General features: G+C 34.4%; 1 protein-coding gene across 4 annotated transcripts in view; it reads left to right on the top strand.

Annotated features, from left to right (window-relative positions):
- Positions 1-23575, top strand: part of MTREX (Mtr4 exosome RNA helicase) — a 93263-nt gene that overhangs the window by 5984 nt on the left and 63704 nt on the right. For 2 of the 4 annotated variants that reach the window (XM_045794332.2, XM_045794333.2), the window contains 12 exons: positions 706-843; positions 2175-2241; positions 5906-5968; positions 6879-6991; positions 12383-12557; positions 13668-13758; positions 15396-15520; positions 16586-16684; positions 17165-17267; positions 18666-18797; positions 20311-20390; positions 21874-21984. In XM_045794332.2, the coding sequence (XP_045650288.2) occupies positions 706-843; positions 2175-2241; positions 5906-5968; positions 6879-6991; positions 12383-12557; positions 13668-13758; positions 15396-15520; positions 16586-16684; positions 17165-17267; positions 18666-18797; positions 20311-20390; positions 21874-21984 (1297 nt within the window). Of the gene's footprint in view, positions 1-701; positions 844-2174; positions 2242-5905; positions 5969-6878; positions 6992-7987; positions 8699-12382; positions 12558-13667; positions 13759-15395; positions 15521-16585; positions 16685-17164; positions 17268-18665; positions 18798-20310; positions 20391-21873; positions 21985-23575 lie in introns of those variants that run through there. The other 2 variants (XM_087862145.1, XM_087862144.1) reach the window with 2 other exon arrangements.

Raw genomic sequence — 23575 nt, 5'->3', positions numbered from 1 at the left:
TTGTCAGTTGTATGTAGTTCAAATGTCTTCTACTCTTTGTCTTGCCCCTTTACTCTCTTAATGATAACTTTTGATTAACGGAAATTCTTAGTTTTAATGCATTCCAATTTATCAGACTTCATTTTTGGTTAATAATTTTATGTCCTATTTAGTAAAACATGAAAATACTTTTATCTTCTAAGGCTTTGTTGTTTCCCCTTTCATAATTAGATCTAAAATCCACATGTAATTGTTTAATGTAACAAGCATGTAGGTCAGATTGAATTCCTCTCTGGATATCTAGTCCACCAAGTACTGTTTATTGTCACTACTTTTGACCAATGAATCCAACCACAAAGAAAAAATTTTCTCTTTAAATAGTAATATGGGACAAGCGAAAGCATTAAATTTTTATTGAAGGTGCTCATGTAGATAAATGTTTAATGTTTTATAATTTTTAAAAGTTTGATGTTAATAATTATGTTAATGTGAGCTGTGGAATATTTTTAAAGCAAAACTTACAAGAAAATACGAAATGTCAAGAGTACTGTTCAATTTTATTAGTTAGGGTATTCTGGGCTTTAGCTAGTTTTGATTTGTTGTATTTCCATGATTTTCTGTAAACTGTAAATGGCATCTATTATATAATGGAGTAATAATTTATAGAATCACCCTTAAAGTAAGAACTGATACTGAAGAATTAATTCTAAATCATTTACTTTTCAGGAAACGTTTTGATGGTAAATTGCAGTCAGAGTCAACTAATATTGGAAAAGCCAAGAGAGATGCAGATTTTGAGGGCACAGATGAACCCATTTTTGGAAAGAAGCCTAGGGTGGAAGAATCAGTAACTGAAGATTTAAGGTAGTATTTCCATTGTCATAAATGTTAGTAACTCTTAAGTTGGATGGTTGCATAAAGTCTGGAAAATTACTTATATGTTGCTACTTTACAAAAGGATTTGTTGAATTAAATGAAGAAAAATATTTTTTAGTTATATTCATACAAAAATATAGAACATCTGTTTAACTTTGGAAAATGGAAGACAATATAGAAAAGATTTCTTTTTTAATGTTTTAGAATCCACTTTGAGTAAGAATCCTGAAGCCTGATTTTTTTTTTTTTTTAAGAAAAAAACCCCCACATTTCCTTCTTTTATTAGTGTCCCAAGAAGAGGATCACTGAGAGTTGAATAAATGAAAAGAATAAAACTGACGCAATGGAAAGTATAAGTGAGAAAGAATATTAAGAGGAATTAGATTTTTACTGTTACATGTTGCAGTAGAGTGGCTATGAATCTCAAGACTGCTATTAGTGAGGGAGGCCCGTGGATATCTATGACTGAAATAGCTGATATTTCTCATCTCATCATAGAAGCTGCTACCAGTTACTTGGGTTGACCTGTTTGTTATTGAGGTGATGAAGCTTCACAGCTTTGCTTCTCTCTTCTTGTATGCCATATTTTGGCTTGGTACTACCATGAAAAATACACTCTTTCTGTGAATGTTTTAAACCAGTTAGCTGTTTTAGCTAGGAGAAATAGCTACTATAAATGGTGGTAGATGTGTCACTGAAATATTTCAGATGCACCGTTTTCCAAAGCTAGTGGAATAAGTTACAATATAATAATTGGCAATTTAAAATCGTTGCTTATTGTAGTAACCCTTAGGATTTGTCCGAAGTATGATTTTTCTTCAGTTTATCCACAGTCCTGTCCTTTCAGAGTGTAAACAGAAGCTAGATAAGAATTTAGGATTTTGAAGAGAATAGGGAACACTTCTATAAATTATAGCAATGTCTGTATTAAGCTAGTTTATTTTGTACTCTCTATCATGTAATGGTTTTTATAACCAGCTTCATGCTTTGAAGTAGTGACAGTGCTTTGGAGGGGTGCTTTTTTTTTTTTTTCCTTTTTTTAAATAGTTTTTGAAACTACGCTGATAAAATTCTTTGAATAATCCACTTGGCATCTGTACTCTATTTGTTAATATAGATGTTAACTGGTCATTTTGAATTCTCAGCATAGATTTGAGTAATTGGAAAAATTTTTTGAATATTCTTAATAGCAAATTTTTTCCATTTTAGTACTATAATTTGGCAGTGTCATTTTCCTTAATAGTGCAGATCGGAGGCTAATTATCTAATTATAGAAAAATAATTTATTTTAATGTAACTTTAATAATTTTTTTTTTAAGTCTGGCAGACTTGATGCCCAGAGTCAAGGTACAGTCCGTTGAAACTATTGAAGGGTGTACACATGAGGTAAGCACAAAGAGTATATCGGAAGTTGGTGTTATAAATGGGAGCTTATTTTGGACTGTCTAGTATGATCATTACCAAGCAGTTTAGTCTTAGGGGCTTTGGAAACTAGTAGTTCCTGTGGGGTATATAGTCCAGTGGAAGGAGCTGGGGTTTTGTATTCTAAACTGAACTCAGAACCTGACACAGCATTTTATCTAAGTCTTAGATGAATTTCTTAACATTTTTTGGCATTTAATTTTTAAATTCGGAATAATGGGATTTACCTCATGGGGTAGTTGTGAAGATTATAGAAGAAAATTAGCGTAAGGGACCTAGCACAGAGTAGGTGTTGAGTACACGTTCATTCCTATACTCCTCAAGTCAACTGACAGGTCATGTGCTTTTACATGTCTTCTCTGGTTACTGATATGTTGCAATTTCACTGTTCGCCACAAGGTGGTAGTCTCTGATAGCTTTAGTAATCCTTTAGAAGTAAGACTTTATAAAACATTAAGGTCATAAGGGAACTGTAACACTGTTTCTTTATACTAAGCCTTCTGTCTTTACAATATACCTTACAAGTTATTATTGCAGGTAACTGATAAGTCTTATCAAAAGTCTTTATTGAGTAAGCAGAGTAATTCCAAATTGAGAAAAATGGCTTTCGATAGACATTTAGAACCTTGTTTTTAAAATACCTGTTCTGCACTTGTTCTCGTAATTTCCTTTATGTTCCTTTAGAATAGCACTCAGCTTGGCAGTTGTAATACCCACTTATTCAGTACTTATACGAGACCCTTTTCAATGCTCTGGTCTTAAAAAGATGGCGGGAGTACAAAATTTGCTCTTAAGAAGTCAAAAGTTCTTTCTTTCCTTCACAATTCTCTGCAATCCCTCCTTCTGTCACTTCTCACTTTTTGCAGCTAACTTTACCTTTTACTTCCGTTAGAGGCTTGAGGGTATCAAGTTGGAGTGTCCTTGAGGGTATCAAGTTGGAGTGTCCTCTGTTTATAACCTCCTTCACCATGCCTATCTGCACCTGTCACATCCACTCAAAGGAAAAGGCAATACTAAGGAGGCTTGTTTTGCCACTGTTCTTGGTTGTAATTTATCTTGCTTTCACAAAGACTTCGATCATTCCATTTACCCTTGATTGTTTCTAGATTGAATCTCTTTATTTGCTCTTTCCTATCAGCATATGAATATTCAGAAGCTTCTTTTATTCTAGGTTGCTTTACAGCCACTATGTTTTTTGTTTTTTATGGTAGTCATTAATTGAGTATGTATCTTTTGAGTCTCAGGGACATTGTATTATTCACTGAGTATGAAGACATAAAAGAGATGTGGTCCCTAGTCAGAGTTGCTTTTGACTGCTCTGCTAGGAAAATCCCTGCTAGACTTTCTAACTTGCCATTCATTTTAAAATATACTGCAATTAGATTTCTTCTCCATTTCTTTCAAACTGCTGTGACAAAAGTCACCAGTGACTTTTCGGTAGGTTTGACTCTTGATCATTTTGCTGGTTTTCTATTTTTCTGACTCCTTAGTGTCTCTCCTGTCGTATGTTAGTGTTACCCAGACTGTTTTCAGAGAATAAAAACAAAAACTCTTTGATTCTTGTACACACGAAAACACAATCTGTTGTTCTTCTGTTAAATCTTGCAGAAGTTAAAATCTTAATTGCTTCCCACCGATGTTCTTTGTTCATGTCATAGAAAGTACCAGGAGAGATGTGAGAGGGTCACTCAGCTCATCACATATAGCACTGTAGGTTGATTATGTTTGACGGGAATCATACCATGATCTGGGGTCTAGGCTTCAGATTTCCAGATCCAGAAATTTGATTTTGTCAGTATACCAACGGCTGTGCTTTCTTGGATAGACTCACTTTGATCATATTTGTAAGAGATGGAGTTATACAAAGCATGCCATTTCCTGAAATTTAGAATAAGTGGTTGTCCAACTATCAAACTACTTGGGTATCAGAAACTACTTAGAAGTTTCTTAGAATCCTAGTAAAGGTGAATATACAATATTAAGGGAAAGATTAATGAAAACTATTCTATCCCCCGAAAGTATTCATTCATTAGTAAAAACACTTGATAAGTTACTCTTTCTTAACGTGTGCAGGATAAAATACCAAATTCTAACTGTTGTCTCCCTTCATGATTCCATTTAGAACGTCACATTTCTTCTAACACGTTCATTATACTGGGAATTATTCATTAGGTTTCCTAATTTACTAAGTTTCACTTTTCTTAATTATAATGAGGGTCTACTTAGTCCTTTTTGAAATACTACCCACATTATTATGATCATAGTTGACCCTTGAGCAACGTGATTTTGAACTGCACAGGTCCACTTAAAAGTAGATATTTTTTGATAAACATAGTACTAGAACTGTATTTTTCTCTTTAGGATTTTCTTAATTCTTTTCTCTAGCTTACTTTATCGTAAGAGTGTAGTATATAGTATATATATAAACTATGCGTTAACTATGTCATCAGTAAGGCTTCTGGTTAACCGTAGGCTACTAATAGGTAAGTTTTGGAAGAATCAAAAGTTACACATGGATTTTCGGCTATGTGGAGTGGGGCGGGGGGAAGTTGTTGCCCCAAATCCTGTCTTGTTCAAGGGTCAGCTGTAATCGACTTGGAAATTTGTCCACAGTCTCTCAGTATTTCTAAGATGGGTAACCTCATGTAATACTTGCTTATTGACGCTTTGTTCTTATAAGTTATTATTTTTTTTAAAGATTTTATTTATTTATTTGACAGAGACAGCCAGCGAGAGAGGGAACACAAGCAGGGGAAGTGGGAGAGGAAGAAGCAGGCTCATAGCAGAGGAGCCTGATGTGGGGCTCGATCCCATAACGCCGGGATCACACCCTGAGCCGAAGGCAGACGCTTAACCGCTGTGCCACCCAGGCGCCCCTGTTCTTATAAATTATTTCTAATTTTGTGTGTATTTTATTTTGCCCTTGGGGTTTTGTACACTAAATGGTTTAATTCTCGGGAATTTAGATAAATTACGAACTGCTGTCCAGATCTTAATTTTCACTGGGAGAAAATACATTTTCTGTTTTAGGAAATAGGGAGTATCATTTTATTCTACATAGTTTTATTTCATATAGTTACATCCCTTTTTATGTCCATTCAGCTTTTTTGAGCTTTCATTAGTATCAGGCTGTGGAAAATACAAAGATAGCTAAGATAGGTCCTAAACTTTAATAACACAGTTTCTTCAGGGAGATGAACTTAAAGGGTTTTAATTACATTACCATTAGATAAACACAAGTAGAGATTTTTTTGATTATTCTAGCTTTAGCACTTGTCTTGTTCTTATTTATGAGATATAGAGAGAACGCGTGTGTGCACGAGGCGGGGGTGGAGGGGCAGAGGGAGAGAGAGAAGTAGTAGACTCCCCACTGAACAGGGAGCCTGATGAGGGACTCAATCCCAGGACCCTGGAATCATGACCTGAGCTGAAGGCAGATACTTACCTGACTGAGCCACCCAGGTGCCCAGCACTTGTCTTGTTCTTAAAGGCAGTTATTTAATTTTACAGTGTCTAAGACTGTATCAAATACTATCACTTGTATGTTTCAAACTGTCATTAATTATGGAGTGTTAAGTGTATCAGTTCTCCAAATAGTGAGTTGGTGATTTTTTTTTTTTAACATCAGGTTGCACTTCCTGCAGATGAAGATTATTTACCACTTAAACCTCGAGTTGGAAAAGCTGCAAAGGTCTGTACATTAGACAGTACAGTTTGTACGGTTTTGTGTCTGTTTTCTAAAAATCTTAAACTCTTTCAAATGAGATTTTTATTATACTTTCCAGTATATATAAACCAAGGGGAAGCCACCTGAGACTATAGTGAGAACCAAATCAGTAAACAACCGTGATTAAAAAAAAAAAAGAATCATGCGATGAGATTTTTAAAGAAGAAAGTAATGATTCTCCACCTTTTTAAAGAATCAAATGAAAATTGTCAACCTTTCTCTAGGAAAAAAGACGTGTACATTAAGTCATACATACAGTTTTGGGAGTTTAATAAGCTTCTAATGAAACTTAAACTCTAATGCTGTATTAAATGGATTTTGAAGTTCTGATAGAACTTAAACGATTAATACAAATTTTCCAAGTGATATTTTCTTTAAATGCAGAAGGAAGAATGATGGAGTAAGCACAAACTCTTAAAAGTCTAGTAGATGTATTATTCTGCCTTGGCTGAGTGAACTTAAGTGAGGAACTTTGCTTTTCAGAGCTTCAGAATTCCCATCTGTGAAAGGAAAGAATACCTATTTTAGGGGTTGTTGGGAACGTTAATAATAATAATCCATGGAAAATGTGTTGCACAGTGCCTACCACAAAACAGGCTGTTGATAAATGGTAATGTTACTATATTGTAATTAATATAATTTGTATATTAGCAAAGTAATTGAAGAAATAGAGAGTAGAATTAACTTTTTTGCTGTTTAATTAAAGGTGTTTTTTTACTCTTCCTAATTTTCTCTATTGGGTGGCATATTTCCTAAATAGAATCATAAAGAAATGCTCCCAGAATGCTTTTGGGGGGTAACATCTCTTGATTTTAAGTGTGCTCTGATATGGTTAGATCATTTTCATGCAGATATTACGATTTTCTTTTTATAGGAATACCCGTTCATTCTTGATGCTTTTCAAAGAGAAGCCATTCAATGTGTTGATAATAATCAGTCTGTTTTAGTATCTGCACATACATCAGCAGGAAAAACTGTATGCGCTGAGTGAGTAGCTTTTCTATTTAAAGGAGATTTTAGGTCTGTTAATATTTGCTTTATATATGTAGGTGTTCCTGTGTTGGATTGACCCCTTTATTATGTAATACTGTTCTTTATCTTTTATTGTAGTCTTTGTTTTAAAGTCTGTTTTGTTTCATGGAAGTATAGTTTCTGCTGCTTTCTTTTGGTTTCCATTTGCATAGAATATTCTTTTCCATTCCTTCACTTTCTGTCTGTGTGTGTCCTTACCATCTGAAGTGAGTCTCTTTAGGTAGCATATAGCTGAGTGTGTTTTTTAATCCATTCAGCCACTCTCTTTATTGGAGAATTTAGTCTGTCTGCATTTAAAGTAATTACTAATAGATATGTGCCTATTGCCATTTTGTTAATTGTTTTCTGGATGTTATGCTTCTCTCTTCTTTCCTTGTTCTCCGTGTGCTTTTTAAATGAAATTTTAAAGTAACTTTGTTTCTTAATTCACCTTTAGTTTTTCTGTATGAGTTCTGTAAGTAAAGATACTTTTCTTCTCTCTTTTTATTTTAAATACTTTCAATGTCTTTCCTTACTGAACTGGTTAGGACTTCCAGTACAATGTTGAACAGAAGTGATGAAGACAGGACATCTTTGCCTTGTTACCGATATTAAGTCTTCCATCAGCATGCTGTTACCTGTAGGTGTTTCATAGGTGCCTTTTTTAAAATTTTTTTTTAAGATTTTATTTGACAGAGAGAGACACAGTGAGAGAGGGAACACAAGCAGGGGGAGTGGGAGAGGGAGAAGCAGGCTTCCTGCTGAGCAGGGAGCCCAATGCAGGGCTCGATCCCAGGACCCTGGGATCATGACCTGGGCCAAAGGCAGACACTTGACGACTGAGCCACCCAGGCGCCCCTCACAGGTGCTTTTTACCAAATTGAGGATGTTCCCCTCTATTCCAAGTTTGCGTGTGCGTGCATGCGTGCATGCATACAGAATATTTAGCTACTTTGTCAAATGCATTTTTTCCCATTACTATGATGTAGACATTAATTTTCAAATAATAAACCATCCTGAGATAAACCCTGCAAGGTTGTGATATATATAACCCTATTAATAAACGGCAATATTGTGATTTATAAGAAATATTTATTTGGTCATTGGAATGAGCAAATATGTATTTCATGTATTTATTTGGTCTTCCTCCCTGGTTCCTGAGTCACTGTTCCTAAAACCCTTGGAATTTCATGTGATAAGAGCAATAAAGGTGTCTTTTGTTAGGTTAATGATGTCACTTTTGGATGGGGGGCTGGTAGCCAGGAGAACTGCCTGTGTGACTAGAGGGTTGGAACTTTTAGTTCCACCCACTGTCTTGCCTGACCTCCAGGAAGGGTAGATGGAAGAGGCCTAGGGGTTGAGTCAGCCAATGGCCAATGACTTAGACATGACTATGTAGTGAAGTTTCCATAAAAACCCAAAAAGAAGCTTCCAGGTTGGTGAACATGTGCAGATGTTCCTGGAACAGATGTTCCAGAAGACTGTGCATCTGGATAGGAAGGGCATAGGAGCTCTTCGTCCTTTCCCCATATATTTCTTCATGTGATTATTGATTTATATCCTTTAATCTACTGATAAATGTAAGTGTTTCCTGAGTTCTGTGAGCCGCTCTAGCAAATTGATCTGTACCAAGGAGGAAGTTGTTGGAACCTTCAATCTGAAGCCAGTTGGTCAAAAGCACAGGTAACTGGCCTGGGGCTTGCTATTGGCATCTGAAGTGGGGGTTGGAGAGCAGTCTTTGAGTTTAATCTTTGAGCCCTTAAACTGTGTAATCTGATGCTATCTCTGGGGAGAATTGGAATTTAATTGGATTCTCAAGATACCTTGCTAGTAAGAATTGCTTGGTGTTGTGAGTGGGGGAACCCCCCCCCATGTTTCAGTGGGATCTGGGAACCCCAAAGAAGTTCCTGTTGGTAGATACATTATGGGATTAGATTTTCTAAAAATGTGTTAAGAATTTCTGCATCTGTGTTCATGAAGGATATTGGTCTCTCGCTTTATTATAATGTCTTTTTCTGGTTTTGGCATCAGTGTAATGTTCTCTATTTTTTTACTGATTAGTTTGCTAGAGGTCTTATCAGTCATACTGATCTTCTCAAAGAACAAATTTTTGGTTTCGTTGATTTTTCTCTGTTTTCTTATTTTCTATTTAATGATTTAGATTCAGATTTGGGGCATTCATCTGCTCTCCTTTTTCTAGTATTTTAGGGAGGAAAGGTAAAGGCATTGATTTGAGACCTTTCTTTTACTAATACAGGCATTTAGTGGTATAAAGTTTTGTTTCGTATTGCTGTAGTAATATTAAATTTTGTGTAATATTGCACCACAGATTTTGTTGTTTGATTTGGTATATTTGGGAAATGCTTTTGATATGTTTTCAAAATAATTTGATACGTTTTGATGTGTTATTTGATCCAGATTGCTTTATGGCATCATTTTTCTTCTTCCTGAAGAAATTCCTTTACAGTTTATGGTAGTAAAAGTCTCCTGATGAAAAATTCTTCCAACTTTTGCATGTCTAAAATACCTTTTACTTTGTCTTCATTTTTGAAAAATATTTGCACTTAATATAGAATTTGAATTCTTTTAAAAGTACCTTTTGACTTGTATACTTTATGACAGGAAATCCCCTCATCCTTACCTTGTTCCTGTCTAGATAATGTATCTTTCTTGGCTACTTTAAGATTTTGTCTTTATCAGTGGTGTTAAGCAGTTTGTTTATGATGATGCTTGGTGTCATTTTTTTCGTGTTTCTTGTGCTTTGGGTTTGTTTTTCGTTGCTCCCTGTAGCTCCTCTTTGAGGACTCTAATTAGGATTATATTAGGCCTCTTAAAAGTTGTCTCATGATTCACTGATCTTATGTTCCATTTTTGTGTGTTTCATTTTGGGCGTTTTCTAATGCTATATCTTCCATTTCATTAGTCTTCTGCATTGTCTAATATGTCATTAATCCCATTTATTGCATTTTCATCTTATACTATAGTTTTCCTTGCTGGAAGTTATTTGTGTGTGTGTGTGTTCATTTCTCATGTCTCTATTTACTACTTAACTTTCTTCTAGCTTCTTTTTTTTTTAAGATTTTATTTATTTGAGAGAGAGCATGCACGAGTGTGGGGGAGGGAGAAGAAGCAGGCTCCTGTTGACCGAGGAGCCCGACGTGGGGCTCGATCCCAGGACGCTGGGATCATGACCTGAGCCAAAGGCAGATGCTTAACTGCCTGACCCACCCAGGCATCCCTCTTCTGGCTTCTTGAACATACGGAATACTGTTACAAACTGTTGAAATGTCCTTGTTGCTGCTTTTTTCATCTGTGTTACTTCTTCATCTGTTTTGATTGGTTTTTTCCCTTCATTATAGGTCACTATTTTCCTGCTTCTTTGCATGTTGCTTTGATGGGATGTTTGGCTGTTTTTAATTTCATCACTGTTTTGAAGCAGTTTGATTGTGGTGTGACTTTTCTCCGGCTTCTTATGCTTGATTTTGTTGGGCTTCTCAGATTTGTATGTTTATTATAGTTTTCATCACATTTGGGATAATCTCAGCTATTTTTATTTCAGACATTCCCCTTCCTCCTAGTTCCTTGGGGGACTTCACTTAAACTTCTATCATACCACTTTAGGTTGTCTCACAGTCCACATATACTCTGTTTCTTATTCCACATAAACTCTGTTTCTTATTATTTTGTTTTTTGGAGTTGATTCTTTTTCACTTTGGACAGCTTTTCGTGATAGGTCATCCAGTTTATTCATCTTCCTTCTGCAGTGTCTAATCTGATTTTATTTTTATGCTATGTATTTCAAATCAGACATTGCATTTTTCATCTCTAAAAGTTTGATTTGGGTCTTTTAATGTTTCCCAGAGTTTAATGTTTTCCTGCTGCTTTGAAGACTTTCTTTTTGTCTTTGTTATTCAGAGTTTGACAGTGTTTCTAGGTGTGATTCTTTTTTACTTTTTCCTGCTTTGGTTCATTGTGCTTATTGGATCTGTAGATTAATATTTTTTAAAACAAATTTAGGAAGTTTTCATTGTTATTTTTTCAAATACTTTTTTCTTTTTTCTCACTTTGGAACTTTCACTGGGACACTTGAGGTTCTCGTTTTTCGTCTTCTATTTCTTTCTTTCATTAGATTTGATCATTTTTGTTGATCTGTCTTCATATTTACTGATGCTGTTCTGTCATCTCATATCTGCTCTTGAGCCCATCTAGTGAATTCTTGATTTCAGTTATACTTTTCATCTGTAGTGTTTTCATTTACTTATATTATAGTTTCAGCTTCTCTGTTGCAATGGCCTGTTTGTTGAATAATTACCCTCTCTTTCCTTGAATTCCTAGAATATGGCTTCCTTCCATTTCTTGGACATGTTTCTAATTGCTGCATTTGAGTCTTTGTCTACTAAGTCCAACATCTGGACCCACTAAGAATTAGTTTCTCATGACTGCTTTTTTCCCTAAGTATGGATCATACTTCCCTGTTTCTTTTTTTATCTTTTAATTTTTTGTTCAAAAGTGAACAGTTTAGATAATATATTGTAGCATCTCTATATCTTTTTCAGTCTATCTCCTAAACTTTGTATTTGATGATATTTGGATGCTTTTAATTATTTGTTTATTTCACTCTTTGGAGAATATGGTTATATGGCTGTGATGAATATTATTTTTATTTCACCAAATAGGTTATAAGCCTGTTGTGGGCCAGAATTATATTTTAAACAAGGAGACTCTACCACAGTGCTAACCTTAGTTATCATTTCATGGTCTTTATTTAAAAACTTCAATAGAATTTTCTTTAAAAAGATAAAACTACTGTATTGCATTTTGTTAATAGCTGTGAAAGAACTTTTCCAAAATTAGAACACATCATAATTCCCAGGCAAGGAGTGATTTGTATAATTATTACATGCGGGGAAAGCATACATATGGATGAACTTATTTTTGAAACTCAGAGGAACACAGCTTCATTTCCCAGTGTTTGCTAACTGTTTATGTATGTATAAACTGACAGGCAGAGGCTGTCAATTTTTGGAGGCCCATTTATAGAACCAAAAGTGTTTTACTTTCCAAGAAATAGAGTAACCATTAGTTATCTATTGGTATTAGCAATTAGGTTACATTAATTCCAATAGACCACAATTAAATATTCTTGTTTATTTAGACCACTACACTTCATATTTATTATAACAATTATTACTTTAATAATTTGTCATTAGTAAATAGAACAAGATATTAATGTTCTGCCAGTTCCATTTAAGATAAGTAATTAGGGAAAGTTGGGACATAATTTATATATTAATAGAATTTTAAAAATTACGTACTTTAAAGAAAAGGTTTTGAATGCTTTATTCTTACTTGCTTTCACATTTATAGGTATGCCATTGCATTGGCTTTAAGGGAAAAACAGCGTGTAATATTTACCAGTCCAATTAAGGCTCTGAGTAACCAGAAATACCGGGAAATGTATGAAGAATTTCAAGATGTTGGTTTGATGACTGGAGATGTTACTATTAATCCTACAGCGTCTTGTCTTGTTATGACCACAGAGGTAATTTATATGGTCTCAGCCAGTTTTTCCCTTTTAATTTTAATTTAATTAATGTATCTATTCAATTAGAATGTATAATGCTTTATCAGTTGCTCTGTATAGATAAAATGTAATACTTTATTTTCCGAGTAGATTTATTAGAAAGGGAGAAGTTCTTCTTAAAAGGGTTTAGTAATTATATAAATTTACTTGTAAATTATTAATTCTGTTACTTGTCATATAATGTAGATAGAATCTTTTTTTTCCACCAAATATTTTTGAAGGCTTATTGGCAGTGACATGGAAATACATTGACGGTTTTGCATCCAGTTTCATATATGTAGTGGCTTTTCCTTCCGTTCAATTTTTTATGTTTGCATTTTAGTGTCGATACAAATACATAAATAACTTTCTTTAAAATGTCCAGTTAAACTTTTTCCCATAGTTGTAGTTAAGTTTTACTTAAAACTTGTATACTTATAACATCTTATGTTTTGAACACATTTAGCTGTCTTGGCTATACCAAGTACTTTTATACATTCTTGAGTTATAACCCTGTGTTTTACAAAGACATGGTACTATAGAGAGGATAAATTAACTTCTGCCCTGCAGAGCCAGCCAAAAGGATTGCTTACTTTTCATTTTGGTGCCCAACGTAAGTTTCCGTTCCCAAAACTGTTTTCCATGTGTGGAAGATTTTCTTCAACTCAAAAATCAGAATACTGGCTGCCAGAGAGTATCCATGTTGTGAGATGAAGTAGAAAAAAATCAGTAAACAGTATAAGGTATCATATGTTGAATAGAAGATAATTTTAAGTTATTCTCATATCCTGGGTAGTGTGGATCTTGTGATGAATTTATATATACAATGAAGTGGCTTCATACTTAAGATATATGCAGATAGGGGTGATAATAATTCTTTCCATGAATTGTACCTGATAACTAACTGTTGAGAAGTCATTTATAATTTGGTTTTATGAGAGAAGGAATATTACTTGATTTATGAAATAGATTTAAGAGAAGTAACCTAAATTATTTTAACGTTTCCATTAAAGCATTTCCAAAATTCCTCGTTAGAAAGAAGAACTTCTGTTGTGTCAAATTTTTGCTAAATTGTTTATATTTTTTTAGATTTTGAGAAGCATGCTGTACAGAGGTTCTGAAGTTATGCGAGAAGTAGCGTGGGTCATATTTGATGAAATTCATTACATGAGAGATTCAGGTATGTTCTGTGTTGTTGAGATGTGTGCCACATATTTTCCTTACGAAGGGCATTAGCAATTTTGCGTAAATAGTTGCTAAATTTTGCTTTCACTATTGGTGTAGCTAGAGTTCTAGTAAACTGAATTGCGGGAAACATGATGTAGTATTTCTGATGGGATCTCATTTAACTGCAGCTTCTTAAATAGTAATTCTGGATGAGAAAATGCAAATTCATACAAAACAATTGGTACTAAAACTAGTTTGCTTTTATTTTTTATTATTTTTTGAAGATTTTATAATTTCTTTGGAAGAGAGAGAGAGGATGAGCAAGCAGGGTAGAGGGACAGAGGGAGAGGAAAAAGCAGGCTCCCTGCTGATCGGGGACCCTGACGCTGGGCCCAAGGCAGACGGTTAACCAACTGAGCCACCCAGGTGCTTTAAAGCTAGTTTACTTTTAATAGATTGAACTCTCCAAAATAAGTGTTAAAGAAATTTTTAAAGTTCTTAGCCTGAAGTTAACTTACTTGATTTTTATTAGCGTTTTAGTTTTTAGAAACTAAGAAATGCATGTTATAGTAAAAAAAGAACATGAAATAGGGATTATGAAATACAAATGAGAAAAAAATAAACATCATTTTACTTGAACTATTACATTACTGTAAGCAAAAGTAAGTATACTTGGAATTTTGAGTGGAACTGGGAGGGCTGATGTTAATATTTAAAAGTTAAATGTTTAACATGTACACTCAAAACTCAGTTTTTATTTAAACTAAAGCACTGAGTTAACCTGTATTTATAGTGAAAGTAATAATTTATGAAATCATTTATGCTTTGAACATTTCACCCCTTTTGAATTCCTAAAATTAAGTTCAGACCAGAGCTGTTTTGGTTTTAAAATAAGGAATCCTGTATTGACTTTTTATTTTAGGTGGAACCTCTCAAATTGATTTTTCTAGGTTTTTTTCCATTTAAATAAAAACTGACATAGTTTTGCTGCTCATCAACTCTTTCATGTTTAGAGATCATGAGGGTAATTTGGATGAAAGATGCTATGTGGTAGAGTAGTGATGTGTCTTTAACATTTGTTGCTGTAACTTTTTTTTTTTTAAGATTATTTATTTGAGAGAGAGCGAGCACGAGCGTGGGGAGGGGAGAGGCAGAGAGACAAGCATTCCCACTGAGCAGGGAGCCTGATGTGGGGCTCAGATCCCAGGAGCCTGGAATCATGACCTGAGCTAAAGCAGACACTTAACCAACTGAGCCACCCAGGCACCCCTGCTGTAACTTTTCTACAGCCCATTAAGTTTTTGTTTCTCAAAGTGAGATGGAAATACTATTTACATTGTCATGGGACTCTTGTTATGCTCTGTGAGACGTTTTCAGTCTGGAGCTGCTCTTGGCAGGCTGTTGTTTCAGAGTACATTGCAGTTTTAGTGGTTTAGTCTACTAACTTTCTACTGGATAAATTCATGGTAGGAACTAAAGTAGTTTTTATTAAGGGTCTATGGCTAAAAATATCTTTGTGTAAAGTGATCTGCATTTCTAATTATTGTGCTTGAGAGAAAATAATTTGATTATTTGTTAATAAAGTGACACTGAATTCCAAGGTGTGTATGTGTGTGTGTATATATATATCTATATATTTCCCCCCCCCAGAGCGTGGTGTTGTATGGGAAGAAACTATTATTTTGCTTCCTGACAATGTCCACTACGTGTTTCTTTCGGCTACTATTCCAAATGCCCGACAGTTTGCTGAATGGATTTGCCATTTACATAAGCAGGTATTTTCTTTCTTTTTGATGTCTTCAATATTTAAAATATTGTAAGTTGGCTTTACTATCTTTTATACTTTGTTCTTGATGCTACCTAGAATTAAGACATTTCAATGTGAGATTACTTCTCACATCAAGCGCAAGCTTATGAAAATCACCTGATTAGCTTTTTACAGGCGTGTATTTCTTAAGTGCCATCTTAAACCCAATATACCAACATCTCTGGGAGTAGGGGCTTGTAAGACCTAACTTTTAAAAGCTCCTGAATTGATCCTGATGATTCGCCAGGTTTGGAAACTACTGCATTTCCTTGTTGAGTGAGGCCTTATAGTAGAGAATGTCCTCTAAGACCTCAGGACGTCAGGGTGCTGTACATCTCTTGAGCGTGTGATTTGATTCTTCTTCTTTGTGAACACCGTCAGCCTTTTTACTGACTGTGTTTCTCTTTTATTTCTGTAGTCCGACTTCAGCAGCACCATAGGATGTTATAACGAGCATTTGTTCATTTGTACTAAACGTATTCTTGGATTTATTTTCCTACCCTTTATACCAGTATTCTTAGAAACCGTTATCTGTTTATAAGCTCTCTGATGGCATTTTTGTAACATCTGTGTTGCTTCTGTAGGATAGAAACCTGTTGGATCTTCTGGAGGAGCTAGATCAACCTGCTGATTTAGTAAAGCTTTGAAAACCCTCTGTGGGACAAAAAAATCCCATTTTACCTCAGGGAGCATTCTGTGTCACAATACTACTGCTGTGTAGGAACAGGCATCTTTAATTTTGACATCACAGGTCTAGAGTGTGAATCCAAGATCATTATTGAAACTCACATCATGTTTTTGGCCCTGAGTAGGGGATTGATATAATCGAATAGATGGTAGTATAATTTGATAGACCTATTTTTTCCAACGTTTTTCTCTTGCCTGGTTTTTAAAATTTTTTAAGTTTTTTCTTCTTGAAATGTTGAATCCAAAAGTTTATTTCCCTGAGGTCTTTTAGGTAGGTTAAATACACAGTATTATTTTGAAGAAATAAAATGATGTGTTTAATTGTTTTTCTTTTTTTTTTTAACAGCCTTGTCATGTAATTTACACAGACTATCGACCTACTCCGTTGCAACATTACATATTTCCAGCGGGGGGAGATGGCCTGCACCTTGTGGTTGATGAAAATGTAAGGGAGTAATTGTGGTTCTTACCGATAATGTAGTCCTTGGTTGTTCATACTATTTTTCCTTAAACTGAAGTAGAATGGTAGAACTCCATTTTTTTTTCTTAAGTAGTTTTATGGTCCAAAATTGTCGGGTTTGTGTGTATTTTTATTTCAAAAAATATATTTAAGACTTGTGTTTCTTATGCATAAATTAAGATTTTTCTTCTTTCCCAATTTTTTTTTCCTCCTTCTTTCCCAGTGTTTTAAAATTCCTTAAGAATAGGGACTTAGGACGTGTTTCAGATATCTTCTGTTTTGCTTTTCCCAGTTTTAATATCTCTACCTTTAATTACCTATTATACACAACATTTTTTAACTCTTTCAGTGACCTTTGTAATAATTATTACATTATTTTTATTTTGAGGAAATTTTGAGGTATGAAAAATGTTTGGATTGTGGTTAAATATTAGCGAGGTTACATAGAAAAGTATCTGATTCCAGGGTGACTTCAGAGAAGATAATTTTAATACTGCAATGCAAGTACTTCGAGATGCTGGTGATTTGGCAAAAGGAGATCAGAAGGGGCGGAAAGGAGGAACAAAAGGTAATGTGTAACTTTGTTCACTCTTTTCCCTCAGAAAGCTATATAAAGATTTAGATAGTATGTGATAAAATTAGATAAAAAGAGATACGTCTCTTTTTCGTAATACGACATTGAGATATAGTTCACGTACTATACAATCTATCCATTAAAGTATACAATTTAATAGTTATTACTATATTAACAGAATTCTGCAACCATCACCACAATTTCTTTTATTGAGATATAATTCATATGCCACAAAAATTACCATTTTTAAGTGTATAATTCAGGGTATTTTAGTATATCCACAAACTTGTGTAACTACTATCTAATTCCAGAACATTGGCATCAACTCAAAAAGAAATCCTTTACCCATTAGCAGTTATTCTTCGTTTCTCCTAATCTCTTCCCCTGCCCCACAGCCTTATACAATCACTAATCTATCTTCTGTCTCTGTTTTCCTTTTCTGAATGCTTCGCATAAATGGAATCATAATTTGTGTGGTCTTTTGCAACTGGCTTCTTCACTTAGTGTGTTTTCAAGGTTCATCCATGTTACAGCATGTGTCAGTACATAATTCCTTTTACGCTCAAACAACGTTCTATTAAATGAGTACCACATTTTATTTATCCGTTCATCAGTTGTTGAACATTTGGGTTATTTCTCTTTGTTAATTGTGAATAATGCTGTTATAAATATTTGAATTCTGCCAGTTTTTATGTAAATGTATGTTTTCTTTTCTCATTGAGTGTATACCTAGCATTGGAATTGCTGAGTCATGTATTTCTATGTTTAACCTTTTGAATAGTGGCCAGATTATTTTCCAAAGTGCCAGCTCCATTTTACATTCCCAACAGAAGGGTATGAAGTTTCCATTTCCTCCACATTCTTGCCAGTGCTCACTGTAATCTGTCTCTTCTAATTTAGTCATCCTAGTGGTATGACCTGGTATCTCAGTGTGGTTTTGATTTACATTTTTCTCATGGCTAATGATACATCTTTTGATGTGCTTGTTGGCCATTTATGTATCTTATTTGGAGAAATACTTACTCAGATCTTTTCCACATTTAAAGATGAAATGGTCTTTTTTTATTGTTGTTAAGTTGTAAGAATTCTTTATATACTCTGAATAGTAGATGCTTACCTAGTTTTTCCCATTCTGTGGGTAAAGGTTGTCTTTCCAACTTATTATTGCTGTCTATTGAGGTATCAGAGTTTTTAATTTTGATGAAATCCAGTTTTTTTTTCTTTTGTTGCTGTACTTTTGGTATCATACCTAAGAATGCTTTGCCTAATAATAAATCATGGAGGTTTATTCCTCTATAGTATTTAAGAGTTTTATAGTTAAAGACTTCATATTTAGGTCTATAATTCCTTTTGAGTTAATTTTTGGGTATGTTTTATGTATTCTTTTTGCAGGACCATCAAATGTGTTCAAGATTGTGAAGATGATTATGGAAAGAAATTTTCAACCTGTAATTATTTTCAGTTTCAGTAAGAAGGATTGTGAAGCCTATGCACTTCAGATGACCAAATTAGATTTTAACACAGGTGCTATATAATTTCAGTATAGTTTTCATGTTATGTGAAAATCAATATAAATCTATTTGTAGTAAGAAGATTAATTTGTTGTGATTAATCCATTATGTAGTGCTAGGATATGCAGTTCATATGACAGTTAAGTAATGTACTCATTATATTTGTAAAAATTTTAAGACCTTGTTTTATAATTTTCTTCTTTTCCTTTTGTTTTATTGGAAGGTATAATAAGTACATTGCTTTTTGTAAAATCCAAAGATCCCTAGCTCCTTTGTTCCTGTGGCTCTCTGTGTGACAACTTAAGGCTAGGTTACTTGGTCAGATCACTTTCTGTATAGAAAGTACTGTGCTTCATTCTTCTAAAAATCCAAACCAGGAAGACCTGCCCTTTACCTGATTGTGGTATAACCTTTTAAATAAAGTAAGATAACTTGTATTAAATTAATAATTATTTCCACATATTATCTGTGAATGTAACTCATTTAAAGTCACACGGCTAGAAAGTAGCATAGCCTATCCAAAAATCTGGCGTACTTTATACCAGCCCATTTATTATTCAGTTTATCCTTTTACATATGTAATCCTGTATAATGAGAAGTAAATAATATCCTCAGTCATCCAGAATCAAATGTCAGTTGTAGTGCTTTCATTATCAAGGCACAGAATTAACCCATGCATTTTAGAGCTGCTTTTTACTTATCCAGGGCAAAGTAAAAACAGATATCCCACGTAAACTCCTAAAGTTAGTTAATGTTTTATTTTTTGAGTGAATTGCTCTGCTTAGACATGTTTCCTTTTAACTACCAGTACTGCATTTGCTTAATGTTGCAAGGTCATATGTTGATTAACTGAACAAATATTTATTGACTACATATTATTTAATAGATACTGTACAAGAAGGCAGTATAATAGTTAAGAGCATAGGCTTTGACATTGCTCCTCTAACGGTTAATAGCAGCCTTCATTATTTGCTGTAAACCTTAAACCTTACCTTCCTCAATAATGGATAAAAATTATCCCTGTGACCTGTAATTGTTAGACTTATATATTAGATGTACAGCACTTAGTGTAGTTTTTGTTTATTTTATAAGATAGTACTTTTACTCACGGATGAATTTTCTGTTAGATATATTTTTGAAATGCAGTGAATTTTGTTAAATAATTTTTATCTACTTTGCCTTCTTTTTTTTTTTATTATTATGTTAGTCACCATACAGTACATCCCCAGTTTTTGATGTAAAGTTCCATGATTCGTTACTTGCGTATAACACCCAGTGCACCATATAATACGTGCCCTCCTTACTACCCATCACCGGTCTATCCCATTCCCCCACCCCCTCCCCTCTGAAGCCCTCAGTTTGTTTCCCAGAGTCCACAGTCTCTCATGGTTCATTCCCCTACTTTGCCTTCTGCCTTAAATACTAACTCTACTTTTATTCTTTATAAACTTTGATTGTTTGCAGTCTGTGAAGTTTGGTATCACTGATTAACTTACATGTTTATGTACCTTTGAATTTTTTCTTAGATGAAGAAAAGAAGATGGTTGAAGAAGTATTCAGTAATGCCATTGACTGCTTGTCTGATGAAGATAAAAAACTCCCTCAGGTTTGTGTTTAGTGTCACTAAGTAAAATGTGGATATTAAGTGTGATAGCATATTTTTACTTTGCATTTCTTAATTTTGTTACTATATATTGCATTGCTTACACACTCCAGTAAATATGTTGCATTGTACACTGAAATAATACCTTGGTTTGTATTTTAAATTTCTGAAAAGGTGACAAGGGAAAAGATGTGCTGCCTAAGGGAATTCTTCTCTGAAAGCTAACATGGTGTGGAAGTTACTGCTTCTGTTCCTAATAACACAAAATTATTAATTTTAAGTCACTAAATTTTTTTTTTTTTTTTGAGAGAGTGTGTGAGCAGGGGAGGGGCAAAGGAAGAGGGAGACAGAGAATCCCAAGCAGACTCCACGCTCAGTACCCGACACAGGGTCCTAGGATCCAGTCCCACGTCGGCCTCCCTGCTCAGTGGGGAGTGTGCTTCTCCCTCTCCCTCTGCCCTTTCCCCCTGCTTGTGCTCTCTCTCCCCCTATCTCAAATAAACAAAATCTTAAGGGGGGAAAAAAAAGATGCTCAACTCTCTGAGCCACCCAGGTGCCGCAAAGTCACTAAATTTCTTAATTCATAAGTCTACCAACAAAACACCTAATGAAAATCATGTGTTTAGTGAGGAATTTAATGTCTGCTCTGCTTTTAATCCAAGGAATTTTTCCTTCAGCTGTTGGAATTGCTTGGGGATTTCTAAAATATACTGAATTCTTGAGTGCCACTCCCAGAGATTCTGATTTAATTGGTCTGGTGTGTATTGTCGTCATTAGGATCTTTCAGAAGCTCTCCAGATGATCCTAATGTGCATCCAAACCTGAGAACTGCTTTAATGTGACCTAAGACGTGAAAATTTTGTTCTGTGAAAAGAAATTTGGGAGGCTATATTCTGCTTACAAATGATTACTCTGATATATAAGGGATTTATGATAAAAATGCAATAGCATGTTTCTCAGTGTTTAAAAGACTGTTTAACTTAGAAGATTTTCTTGTAATTTTTCTTCCCAGCTGAATTATTAGTATTTGAGGTCTAAGGCATGTCTTTATACATCTTTGTTATCCCACCACAGTTTTAGTAGACATGTAATGGCATTTGATAAAGTGTTAATGAGGGTGAACTCTTCAGTAACCATTTGTTTTTAGATAAAGTACATATTTATGTTAAGTATGCTTTATACTTATTTTTTTTTTTTCATTGGAGCTGGCTAGTATTTTTTAAGTTTATTTTGTGCAGATGCATACTCTGCCCTCATTTTTAGTATTTGGGGAGGTGAAGTGATGCTGGAAAATTTGAGGCAGTAGTGCATATATGAATTTTAAGTATATCTTCCATATTAAAAGCTGGGGCAAAATTATATTGAGTTTTGAGTTTAATAATCTCTGGGAATATGGGTTTGGTTAGTTTAACATTTTTTAGTTTAACATATTTTTTATTTCCGTTTTCTGTACATCAGTGAAAAATAAACGTTATTCTAATCACAGGTTGAACATGTACTTCCTCTTTTGAAGCGAGGGATTGGTATTCACCATGGTGGTTTACTTCCTATTTTGAAAGAAACTATAGAAATTCTGTTTTCTGAAGGATTGATAAAGGTATGATTTTATTTATTATGCCTTAGAATTGTGTTGTATGAATAGTTTGAAAATTATTATTATCGTTACTTTTTTAAAGTAGGCTACATTCCCATTGTGGGCCATGAACTCACAACCCTGAGATGAAGAGGTGCATGCTTTATCGACTGAGCCAGCTAGGTGCCCTAACACTTTGAAAATTATTGAGAACACTATTTATAGGCAGCTTGTGTGTGTGTGTGTGTTAAACAAAGTCCTGTGGAATGACTTAGGTGATGAACTTGATTTTCTTTTAAGACTTACTTATTTTAAAAAGAGTGCGCATGAGTGGGGGGCAGGGCAGAGAGAGTCAGAAAGGGAAAGAGAATCTTTAGCAGACTCCCCACTGAGTGTGGAGCCTAGATGCGGGGTTCGGGTTCAATTTCACAACCCTGAGATCATGACTTGAGCCAAAACCAAGAGTCGGACACTTTACTGACTGAGCCACCCAGGCACCCTCGACTTGATTTTTATTATACTACATACATTTTGGGCTGTAGGTAAAAAATCATTGGTTTCCTTTCCTGTAATTAAAGTAAGAAATGGTAATACTATACAGTGTGGAATTTTGCAGAAGGTGCTATTTAATTATCAAAAGTGGAGTTGATTCTATAGTGGACTCCTATCTATATACAGATTAAAACGATTAGAGTAGGCAAGAAGAATGCTGGTAGTTATAAAAGAGAGTTTTTTAGGTATGTGCTAATTTAAACCGCAGAGAGTCTAATTTAATTCTAAAGGTTATGTTGATATCTTTACCCAGAAATGGGGTATTAAAAATGGAAACAACTTCAAAATGTAGTCATAAGCCTATATATGATTCACAAATGATTTTATGTTTAAAAATCAGGTTAGAATTTTAAAAATCAGAGATTTTTTTTTTTTTTAAAGATTTTATTTATTTATTTGACAGAGATAGAGACAGCCAGTGAGAGAGGGAACACAAGCAGGGGGAGTGGGAGAGGAAGAAGCAGGCTCATAGCAGAGGAGCCTGATGTGGGGCTCGATCCCACAACGCCGGGATCACGCCCTGAGCTGAAGGCAGACGCTTAACCGCTGCGCCACCCAGGCACCCCTAAAAATCAGAGATTTATCATGAGAATCTGAGCACTAAGTAGAATATTTAAAAGAAATTTACTCACTTTAAAGAACATACTTGAGATATTTTAGATCAAGAATTGATCACTATTTCTACTTAGGTCCCGGTAAGGCCCTTTTGATATTCCTTTATAGGTTATTGTTGAGGCTCATTTTAAAGAATCTTTTCTTAAAAATGTAAGTGATACTTGTTTGTGGTGAAAGTCAAATAGAACAATTGTAAATAAAGTAAAAAAAAAAATGAAAGACCATCATTCCCCTTCACTTCCCAGGAATACCCACTAGCAAAGATACAAATAATACTTATTTTGTAAACAAAAAAATTATGCTACCCATGTTATTATCCAGTTCTGTCATATGTGTAGCTTTTCATTCTTTTTAATAGATGAATAGCTTTCTTTTGAGTTGATGAAATAAAAGATGTTTTTATGTTCCCTACTGGTGAAAATTTAATAGTACTTCAGTGACTTGACTT

This window comes from Ursus americanus, chromosome 5 (assembly GCF_024610735.1).
Source record: "Ursus americanus isolate L20-20 chromosome 5, mUrsAme1.1.p, whole genome shotgun sequence".
Taxonomy (NCBI): domain Eukaryota; kingdom Metazoa; phylum Chordata; class Mammalia; order Carnivora; family Ursidae; genus Ursus; species Ursus americanus.
The sequence above is the reverse complement of the archived record's forward strand: the minus strand, read 5'-3'. Positions and strand labels throughout refer to the sequence as shown.